Here is an 11,592-nt window from a genome sequence, read left to right as displayed (position 1 = left end):
AAAAACGTCCTGGGACGAATACATGGCCACCTTCGAGATCTTCCTCGAGGCGGCAGGGATACAGGACGCCGAAGCCGATCGCAGACGGGCTATCTTTCTAAATTACTGCGGCCCAGAAATCCGTGGCCTTGCCCAGACTCTCACCGACCCGCAGCCAGCAAGAACCGTAGCTTGGGACGTCCTACAGGAAAAGCTAGCGAGCCATTTTAAACCGACCAAGCCAGCCATGGTTTTTCGGCATCAGTTTTCCATGATGGCTCAGAAGGAAACTGAATCTATCAACCAGTTTACAACGCGACTTCGGACGGTACTTGCTCAATGCAAGTTTAAAGACCTGGAAGCTCGCCTCACCGATGCCCTGGTTTTCGGCATGAAAAGCGCCACAGTGAGAAACAAACTCCTCACCGAAGAAGAGCCGACTCTACAAACCGTGATTAAACTAGCGCAAACCGCAGAAGCCGCCGACGCAGCAGCTAGAGAATTAAAGGAACACGGAAGGCGAGAACTCATTGCCAAGATTGACTCCGCGTCTCCCCGCGCCGTGGAATCAGACGACCCCAGCCAACCAGCTCACAACGGGGACAACTGCTTCCTGCTACAAGACCAGCCGAGACACCACAGAGCTACTCACCCAGCCCCCTGCGCGGGCTGCCGGGGAAACCACCAGCGCCATCGATGCCCTTTCCGAGACGCCACATGCCACCGCTGCAACCGTCGAGGCCACATCGCCATCGCATGCAGAGCAACGGCACCAGAAGAGACATTCGCCACACCGCAATACCAACGACCACAAAGCCAGACCCCCCAACCGCGAGAAAAGAGACCGTTCCGCAATTCGGGTCAAAGGAACTACTCAACCGCTAACCGCGACTACTATAGAGGTAACACTCAATTTTCCGTGAATAACACGGCGACAAAAAAAGGGGCCAAAATTGTTATCTCACTGTTACTAAATAACCAACCTTGCTCAATGGAGCTTGATACTGGGTCTAGATATACCATCATGCCTTGGGAGAAGTTTAAACTGTATATGCCTAATATGTCTAAATCTGATCTAAATCAAACCTCTTTAGTGATCAGAGATTTTCAAGGGGGGGTAATCTCGATCCTGGGAACAGCAAATGTACCTATTGCATTCAAGAATGTCAAATGTACCCTACCCATGCTTATTGTAACAGGGGCTAAGCACTCTCTATTGGGGTTGGCTTGGATGGAACCTTTGGGGATTGAAATTTCGGGTGTGTGTAATGTAAACTGTGATAATATGCCTAACTTTGTACAAGAGTTCCCTGAAGTGTTCAGCCCCACCTTAGGATCGTATAAGGGGCCCCCTATATCATTCTCTATTGACCCCAAGGTCCCACCAGTCAGGCTAAAACCTCGCAGGGTCCCCCTTCCGCTTCTCCCCAAGCTAGACCTGCAGCTTGATAAACTTATAAGCCAAGGTATTTTGGTCCCTGTGGAACAAGGGCCATGGGAAACTCCCATAGTTACCCCTCTGAAGCCAGATGGTTCGTTAAGGGTTTGCGCTGACTACAAATCTACTCTGAATAAGGCCCTCCAACACCACCCCTACCCCATTCCGGTTGTACAACAACTTCTACACTCCCTGGGGGAAGGGAAAAGGTTTGCAAAGATCGACCTCGCGCAAGCTTACCAGCAACTCCCGGTCGATGAACAAACAGCAAACTCACAAACAATTGTAACGCATAGGGGGGCTTTCAAATGCACGAGGTTACAGTTTGGGGTAAGCATAGCCCCAGGAATATTCCAGAGCATTATGGAACGCCTATTGTCAGGGGTAAATGGGGCCATTCCATACTTTGATGACATCTTAATTGCAGGGGAAAACCAGGAACAAGTAAACAAAAGAATAAGGGAAGTACTTAAGAGGTTACAGGACAAAGGTTTAAGAATCAAGCCTGACAAATGTGTCTGGGGAACCAACAGTATAGAATTCCTAGGATATAAGGTAGACAAAGAAGGTATCCACCCCACAACAGAGAAGCTGAGAGCCATTAGGGAAGCCCCAGAGCCACGAGATAAGAATGAGCTGCAGGCATTTTTAGGCCTCCTTAATTTTTATTCCGTTTTTTTAAAACAGAAGGCAACAGTAGCAGAGCCTCTACATCGTTTACTCCAGAAGGAAGCCCGCTGGATCTGGGGGGAAACTGAACGTGAAGCTTTTTTCCAAATAAAGCAATTATTAACTTCTAAAAGTGTAGTAGTCCAATATAGTGCTTCACTACCCATTAGGCTCACGTGCGACGCTTCACCGTACGGCATAGGAGGAGTCCTAGCTCACGTTCTGCCTAATAAGACAGAGGCCCCAATAGCATTTTTCTCAAGAACCATGACCAGCACAGAGAGGAATTATAGCCAGTTAGACAAGGAGGCTCTAGCTTTAGTGGCAGGGGTAAAGAAATTTCACAATTACATTTTTGGAAGAAGTTTTGAACTAGTCACTGACCACAAGCCCTTACTAGGTCTGCTAGCCCCCAACAAGCCCACTCCGCCTTTTATGTCTCCAAGACTGATCAGATGGGCCCTTTTCCTCTCAGGGTACCAGTATGATCTCACCCACAAGGGGGGGAAGGAAATCAATCACGCAGACGGCCTCAGCAGGTGCCCCATAACAGACTTAGTGGAGGATCCTGCTCCTTCCACAGATGTACTAATGATAGAACTTGAGGATAACCCACTAACCACGGCCAAAGAGGTAGCTGCACACACGCAGCAAGACCAAATCCTTAAACAAGTGGTAAATTGTGTACTTAAGGGATGGCAAAATGAGGCTGTGAAACTTGAATTGTGTGACTTCAAAACCAAAAGACTTGAGTTATCTTATGTAAAGGGCTGTCTGCTGTGGGGAGATAGAGTGATCATCCCCAAAAGCCTAAGGGAAAAGGTACTCAAAATGTTACATGTGGGCCATCCTGGGATTGTCAGGATGAAGAGCCTAGCAAGAGGGCATTTATGGTGGCCAGGTCTGGATGCTGATATTGAGAACTGGGTTTCAAAGTGTGACCCATGCCAAGAGTCACGGCCTAATCCCCCCAAAACAACTCCGGCTGAGTGGGAGCAGCCTACGGGTCCTTGGTCAAGAGTCCACATTGATTTTGCTGGTCCAGTGGGGTCCCAGTACTTCTTAATAGTGGTTGATGCGTTCTCCAAATGGGTGGAAATAATAGCAATGAACAACATCACCACAAGTGCCACCATCAAGGTATTGAGTAGACTGTTTGCCTCCCATGGGTGCCCAGATATCTTAGTGTCTGACAATGGGCCACAGCTAACAGCCAGGCAATTCGAATTGTTCCTAGATGGCCTAGGGGTCAGGCATGCCCTCATCTCGCCTTACTCGCCTTGGGCTAATGGATTGGCAGAACGTTACGTTCGTGTGGCAAAGGAGGCATTGCGCAGGTCAGGCCCTGGGGATGTACAACAAAACCTGGACCAATTCTTACTCACCCAACACATCACCCCTAACTCGCACACACATGTAAGCCCTGCAGAGTTGTTAATGGGAAGGAAATTAAGGTCACCACTGGATAGGTTGAACCCAAGGTTCTGTATTAATAATAATCAAATGTGTGTAAAACCTGAAAGAGAAATGTATTTGGGACAAAATGTATATGTAAAAAGTTTTGATGGAAATGTAAACTGGATGAAAGGAATTGTTGTTAAGCAAAATGCACCAAAAACTTATATTGTAAAACTTGAGGATGGTCGTTTGTGGAAACGACACATAGACCACATTCGGAAGCGAACAGAAAACCAATTGCCACAAACCGCTGACATGGACTCTCCCCCTTCAACAGACTTTAACACACTGCCCGAGCTAAGAAATACGCAAAGAGACTTATCGGGCCAGGGGGAGCCATCCAGCGACGCCGAGCCATCCTCATCCTCCGAAGCCTTCGTTGGGCCCGCCAGGCCAAGTCCGCCGCGCCGGGAGAACAGCGGCGAGCCATCCTCCACAGTCGGTGTCGAAGGAGAAATTGAACTGCGCAGGTCAGAGCGAGCTCCACGGAGGCCCCACCGATTGGACGACTTTGTCACATGGCTTTCATGATGGTTGTGTCCAACTATGAGGGGAGGGGTGTTGTATCCTGAAATGGCTACCTTGTAATTCCTGTAAATAGTTTGTTCCTCTTTCCAGCGCTGTCTGAGCCGAAGCAGGAAGTCGCTCCTGATTGGCTCAGACGCGGCTGGCTCTTGCTTTGGCGGGAACCGCAAAAGTATAAAAGAAGCGGCTTTTCCAAGCAGAGTCAGTCGGTACTCGCTGAATTGTCACTTTGCCTTGCTGAGCTGTCACTTGTTCTCTGAGCTGAATAAAAGTACTGATTTGTTTGAACCCTGTCTCTGGGTCTACTTCAGAAACAAATGAGAGAAAAGGAAGAAGGAAGAGAGAAGTGGAGAGGAAGGAGGGAGGGAAGGAAGGAAGGAGAAATGGAATTTGTTGATTTAAGTTTAAATGTACTTGTTAATAAAGAAGTATAAATTACTTTATTACTTAATTATTAATTTATTTTATTTATTTTTATTTATTATTTAGATTTGTATGCCGCCCCTCTCCGCAGACTCGGGGCGGCTCACAACAAGTGAAAAAACAATCTACAACAAATCTAAATTACTGTTTAGAAATATTTAAAAGACCCCATATTCTAAACACACATACATACAAACATACCGTTCATAAATTGTATCTGCCCGGGGGAGATGTTTCAGTTCCCCCATGCCTGACGACAGAGGCGGGTCTTAAGGAGTTTACGAAAGGCAAGGAGAGTAGGGGCAGTTCTAATCTCCGGGGGGAGTTGATTCCAGAGGGCCGGGGCCGCCACAGAGAAGGCTCTTCCCCTGGGGCCCGCCAACCAACATTGTTTAGTTGACGGGACCCGGAGAAGGCCCACTCTGTGGGACCTAATCGGTCGCTGGGATTCGTGCGGCAGCAGGCGGTCTCGGAGATATTTCTGGTCCAGTGCCATGAAGGGCTTTAAAGGTCATAACCAACACTTTGAATTGTGACCGGAAGTTGATCGGCAACCAATGCAGACTGCGGAGTGTTGGTGAAACATGGGCATACCTAGGTAAGCCCATGACTGCTCTCGCAGCTGCATTCTGCACGATCTGAAGTTTCCGAACACTTTTCAAAGGTAGCCCCAATTACTTAATTACTTATTACTTCTTCTTTATTTTAAATATTGTATTTGTTCCCATTTTGTTTTTTACTTTAAATAAGGTATGTGCAGTATGCATAGGGTTTTTCCATAGGGTTTTTTTTGTAGTCCGGCCCTCCAACAGTCTAAGGCAGGGGTCTCCAACCGCCGGTCCGCGGACCGGGACCGGGCCGTTGGGGGTTTTCAGCCGGTCCGCGGCACCAGGGCCCCCTCGGCCTTTCTGCGCTGCCCACCGCCCGCCCGATTTGCCCCCTCTGCTCCTCTGCCACCTCCTGCCTTTCACCGCACCTCCTCCCGCACCCGGAACGCACGCCCTGCCCGCCTCACATTTGCCGAGAGGACTTTCGCCCCGGGCTCTCAGCAAGGGGGCTGCATGAGAGGCGGGGCCGGCGGAAGGTGATATTCAATGTCGGGGGCGCACGGGCGGTTTTGCGCGCGCTCCCTATCTCCCTGCTAGCCCACTCGGAATACTGTATTCAAAATAAGAAAAGCCTTCGCCGGCAAAGGCTTTTCTTATTTTGAATACGTATTCCGAGTGGGCTAGCAGGGAGATAGGGAGCGCGCGCAAAACCGCCCGTGCGCCCCCGACATTGAATATCACCTTCCGCCGGCCCCGCCTCTCATGCAAACCCCCTTGCTGAGAGCCCGGGGCGAAAGTCCTCTCGGCAAATGTGAGGCGGGCAGGGCGTGCGCGCGTCACCGCTGAGAAGAACGGAGAGAGAACGAGAGTGAGTGAAAGCAACAGACAGCAAGATAGAGAGAAAGTGAGAAAGAGAGAGTGAGAGAAAGGGGGGAGAGAAAGAGATAGCAAGAGAGAGAGAACAAGAGAGAGAAAGCGTGAGAAACAAAACAAGAGAGAAAGAGAGAGAGAGAGAAAGCAAAAGAGACAGAAAGAAAACAAGAGAGAGAAAGTGAGAAGAAGAGAGAGAAAGAGGGGGAGAGAGAGAGAAAGAGAGAGGGGGGAGAGAGAGAAAGAGGGAGAAAGAGAGGGAAAGGGGGGAGAGATAGCAAGAGAGGGAGAGAGAAAGAGAGAGGGAAAGGGGGAGAGAGGGGGGAGAGAAAGAGGAGATAAAGGAAGAGGAGAGAGAGAAAGGAAGAGAAAGAAAGAAAGAGGGATAGAAAGAGAGAGAGAGTGAGAGATGCTCAGTGAGCCTTTCTTTGAAGTTGCCTTTCTTTCTTTCTCTTTCTTTCTTTCTTTCTTGCTCTTTTTCTTTCTCTCTTTTACCTTTCCTTCCTCTATTTCTTTTCTTTCTCCTTCCTACCTTCTTCCCTCCCTCCCTCCAGTCCTTCCTCTCTTACTCTCCCCTTTCATAAGTTTCCTTGCTTCCTTCCTCTGTTCCTGTCCCTTCCCTCTTTCCTTCTTTCTTCCTTCCTTCCTTTCCTCCCTTCCTTTCCTCCCTCCATTTCTTGCTTTCCTTTTCCTTCCTCCCTTCTTTCCTCCCTCATTCCCTTCTTTCACTCCTTCCTCTCTTACTCTCCCCTTTCACACCTTTCTTTGCTTCTTTGCACCCTTCTTCTGTTCCTGTACCTTCCCTTTTTCCTTCCTTCCTTCCCACCCTCCGTCCATTCATTCACCCATTCCTCTCTTGATCGCCCCTTTTACGGCGCCGCTGACAGCTAGCTCCCCCCCCCACCGGGCCATGGAAAACTGGTCTAGCTGAAAGCCGGTCCCTGGTGCAAAAAAGGTTGGGGACCTCTGGTCTAAGGGACAGTGAACTGGCCCTCTGTGTAAAACGTTTGGGGATCCCTGGACTATAGAGTCTGGAATAAGTTTAGAGAAGAAACATGATTCAGAGGAGATAATCCGGTTGTTATGGGGGTGGGGGAGATGTAGGGATCTAGACAGGTTTAGCGCTGAGAAGATCGAAGGAAGAGATGAGAGCTCTTTTCCAGCATGTGGGAACATGTCACATGAAAGAAGATTAGCAGGACAACCATAGATAAGGTGCTTAAATGACAGGATGGAATTTGTATCAACAATTAAAGAAAATTAGAAATCTCAGTGAGAATAATTTGACAGCAAAATTAATTAGGGATGTTGTGGCAAGCTCTTCTTGCAAATAAAAAGTAAAGGCCCATCCGGGGTGGCGCAGTGGTTAGAGTGCAGCTCTGTAGGTTACTTCAGCTAACTGCTAGCGGTAGTTCAGCAGTTCGAATCTCACCACCGGCTCAAGGTTATGACCTATAAAGCCCTTCATGGCACCGGACCAGATTATCTCAGGGACCGCCTTCTGCTGCACGAATCCCAGCGACTGGTTAGGTCCCACAGAGTGGATCTTCTCTGGGTCCCGTCAACAAAACAATGTCGTTTGGCGGGACCCAGGGGAAGAGCCTTCTCTGGGGTGGCCCCGGCCCTCTGGAACCAACTCCCCCCAGAGATTAGAATTGCCCCATCCTCCTTGCCTTTCGTAAGCTCCTTAAAACCCACCTCTGCCGCCAGGCATGGGGGAATTGAGATGCTCTTTCCCCCTGGGCCTTTACAATTTCATGTGTGGTATGTCTATATGTATGTTTGGTTTTTTTATATTAATGGGTTTTTTAATCATTTGTAGTATTTATTGGATTATTATTCTACATTGTTTTATTACCGTTGTTAGCCGCCCCGAGTCTCCGGAGAGAGGTAGCATACAAATCCAATAAATAAATAAATAAGCCTTCCATCCTTCCAAAGTGGTAAAATGAAGACCCAGATTGTTGGGGGCAATATGCTGATTCTATAAACCGCTTAGTGAGGGCTCTAAAAGCACTGTGAAGTGGCAAATAAGTCTAAATGCTATTGCTATTCTGAGAAAAAAATTATTGGGTTTCAATTTGGAGGGTTGGAATTCATGTTTTAAATAACCTCTTCCGCATCTATTTTTTTCTTGTTTTGTCAAGACTGGGTCCAAATCCAATTGCACTATTTTTCTACAGAGGGCAAGAGCAGGACCTAATGGTCAAACATACCTAAATACAGGTAGTCCTCAACTTACAACCACAATGGAGGCCAAAATTTATGCTGTTGAGTTTTATGACTTGTTAAGCAGTTGTTAAATTAATAATCAGCTGTGGCGAGGGGGGCGTTTGCCCAGGTTCACCTGGTGCACCAGTTGCGGCCCTATCTGGATCAGGAGTCACTGCTCACAGTCACTCATGCCCTCATCACCTCGAGGCTTGACTACTGTGACGCTCTCTACATGGGGCTACCTTTGAAAAGTGTTCGGAAACTTCAGATCGTGCAGAATGCAGCTGCGAGAGCTATCATGGGCTTCCCTAAATATGCCTATGTCACACCAACACTCCGCAGTCTGCATTGGTTGCCGATCAGTTTCCAGTCACAATTCAAAGTGTTGGTTATGACCTATAAAGCCCTCCGTGGCACTGGGCCAGATTATCTCCGGGACCGCCTTCTGCCGCACAAATCCCAGTGACCAGTTAGGTCCCACAGAGTTGGCCTTCTCCGGGTCCCGTCAACTGAACAATGTCGTTTGGCGGGGCCCAGGGGAAGAGCCTTCTCTGTGGCAGCCCCGGCCCTCTGGAACCAACTCCCCCCAGAGATTAGAACAGCCCCCCACCCTCCTTGCCTTTCGTAAGCTCCTCAAAACCCACCTCTGCCATCAGGCATGGAGGAACTAAGATATTCTTTTCCCCCTAGGCTTCTACAATTTATGCATGGTATGTTTGTATGTATGATTGGTTTTACAACAAGGGTTTTTAGCTGTTTTAGTATTGGATTTTTACATTCTGTTTTTATCACTGTTGTTAGCCGCCCCGAGTCCACGGAGAGGGGCGGCATACAAATCAAATAAATAAATGAATGAATGAATGAATGAATAATAAAATAAATAAAATAAATAAAATAAATAAAATAAATAAAATAAATAAAATAAATAAAATAAATAAAATAAATAAAATAAATAAAATAAATAAAATAAATAAAATAAATAAAATAAATAAAATAAATAAAATAAATAAAATAAATAAAATAAATAAAATAAATAAAATAAATAAAATAAATAAATAACCCAGTTGTTAAGTGAATCTGGCTTCTTTATTGACTGTGACTTGTCAGAAGGTCACAAAAGTTTATCATGCACAACTTCATTTCTGCCTGTGGAACGGCATTCCATGGCGTTCCACTTGCTGCCCAACTCTGCCTTTGTGTGACTGTAAATCAAAGAAATCTGAAGTAAGGCCATAAGCCCAGCTGCAATTTCATTGAGTGACCACTTTGCTTGATGGCCTAACAGCTGCTCCCAGTTGTGATCACTGAAGAAGGACTCCTTGCAATTCTCCGAAGTGATGACATAAAAGCACAATAACAGTATACAGTGGTACCTCTACTTAAGAAGTTTTCTAGATAAGAACCGGGTGTTCCAGATTTTTTTGCTTCTTCTTAAGAACCATTTTCTATTTAAGAACACGATCCCGAAAAAAAATTTCCCAGGAAATTTGAGAATGGCACGAAGGCCCGGCCAGTTTCCTGCCATTCCCCCTTTAATCCTGGCCATCTTGGGCTTTTCTGGGCTGCCAGAGGAGCCTTTCGGTGGTGTTTAAGGAGGCTTTGGTAGTCCAGAGCGAACAAAGCATTTTCCTTCCTCTGAGCGCTTGGAGAGGGAATAAACCTCTGCCGGCATCCAAAGAAAGGAAATGCTCCCTTCGCTCTGGGCAACGACTGTATACCTCCTCTTCTTCCTCCTCCCACCCAAATTCAGAGCTTTTATTTCTTTCCTAATGGGTTTGCACACATTATTTGCTTTTACATTGATTCCTATGGGAAAAATTGCTTCTACTTACAAACTTTTCTACTTAAGAACCTGGCCACGGAATGAATTAAGTTCTTAAGTAGAGGTACCACTGTATAGCGATGGCAGTGAAAACCCCTTGGGTACAGCAAACATTTTGATCCAACCAATGTTGATTTCATGTTTTCACAATCTATGTTGCTTAAAATGAAAAGAGAAATATCTCCTTAGTGTCGCCTAAAGCAGTGTTTCCCAACCTTGGCAACTTGGCGTTTGCTGGCTGGGGAATTCTGGGAGTTGAAGTCTAAATATCTTCAAGTTGCCAAGGTTGGGAAACACTGGCCTAAAGCATGACTGAGCTTGCAAGGTCTGCATCTATTCTACAGTTGATTCCGGAAATGTCAATACAGTAAAGAGAAATATATCTTAAAGAAGCAGGGTTCAAGTGGCTGAAACAGAATAGGTTGTGTTGCTTCCTTATTCCCTTCTTTTCTTCAGAAATACTTTGGCCCGCTCCATCCAGAATCAGTAAAGGGGCAATTTTTTTTAAAAAGAACAGGATAAGGACCGCACCTTCTACTTCACTATTTCTGTATGAATAACTGCATATTTTTCTGGGGTGGGTGCATTTATTTAAGAACTATGCTAACAAGAGAAACTGCAGTAGTCCACAGCAGGAAAGCACCTGTGCTATAATTTTATGACATTCATATGGGCAATCAACAATTAGCAGTCTTTTCATCAAATGAAATAATCCGTCTAATTTGTATTTGTATTTGTATTTATTAGATTTGTATGCCGCCCCTCTCCGAAGACTCGGGGCGGCTAACAACAATATAAAAAAAACAATGTAAACAAATCTAATATTAAAAACAATCTAGAAAACCGCAATTTTAAGAACCATTCATACATACAAGCATATAAATTCTATAAGCCTAGGGGGAAGGGAAATTTCAATTCCCCCATGCCTGACGACAGAGCTTGCGAAAGGCAAGGAGGGTGGGGGCAACTCTGATATCTGGGGGGAGCTGGTTCCAGAGGGTCAGGGCAGCCACAGAGAAGGCTCTTCTCCTGGGTCCCGCCAAACGACATTGTTTAGTCGACGGGACCCAGAGAAGGCCGACTCTATGGGATCTAACTGGTCACTGGGATTCGTGAGGCAGAAGGCGGTCCCGGAGATATTCTAGTCTGATGCCATGAAGGGCTTTATAGGTCATAACCAACACTTTGAATTGTGACCGGAAATTGATCGGCAACCAATGCAGACTGCGGAGTATTGGTGCAACATGGGCATACCTTGGGAAGCCCATGATTGCTCTCGCAGCTGCATTCTGCACGATCTGAAGTTTCCGAACACTTTTCAAAGGTAGCCCCATGTAGAGAGCGTTACAGTAGTCGAACCTCGAGATGATGAGGGCATGAGTGACTGTGAGTGGTGAGTCCCGATAGGGCCGCAACTGGTGCACCAGGCGAACCTGGGCAAACACCCCCCTCGCCACAGCTGAAAGATGTTTCTCTAATGTGAGCTGTGGATCGAGGAGAATGCCCAAGTTGCGGACCCTCTCTGAGGGGGTCAATAATTCCCCCCCCAGGGTTATGGACGGATAGATGGAATTGTCCTTGGGAGGCAGAACCCACAGCCATTCCGTCTTATTCGGGTTGAATTTGAGTCTGTTGACACCCATCCA

General features: G+C 46.8%; 1 protein-coding gene across 1 annotated transcript; it reads left to right on the top strand.

Annotated features, from left to right (window-relative positions):
• Positions 1-353: 353 nt before the first annotated feature.
• On the top strand, positions 354-4,338 carry LOC139166292 (uncharacterized). The gene is made up of 2 exons (XM_070749648.1): positions 354-881; positions 3,822-4,338. The coding sequence occupies exons 1-2, from the start codon at positions 371-373 to the stop codon at positions 4,073-4,075; spliced, it is 765 nt and encodes a 254-aa protein (XP_070605749.1). The 5' UTR covers positions 354-370; the 3' UTR covers positions 4,076-4,338.
• Positions 4,339-11,592: the final 7,254 nt, after the last annotated feature.

This window comes from Erythrolamprus reginae, chromosome 4 (assembly GCF_031021105.1).
Source record: "Erythrolamprus reginae isolate rEryReg1 chromosome 4, rEryReg1.hap1, whole genome shotgun sequence".
Taxonomy (NCBI): domain Eukaryota; kingdom Metazoa; phylum Chordata; class Lepidosauria; order Squamata; family Dipsadidae; genus Erythrolamprus; species Erythrolamprus reginae.
Note: the sequence above shows the minus strand (reverse complement) of the source record. Positions and strands in the feature narration are given on the sequence as shown.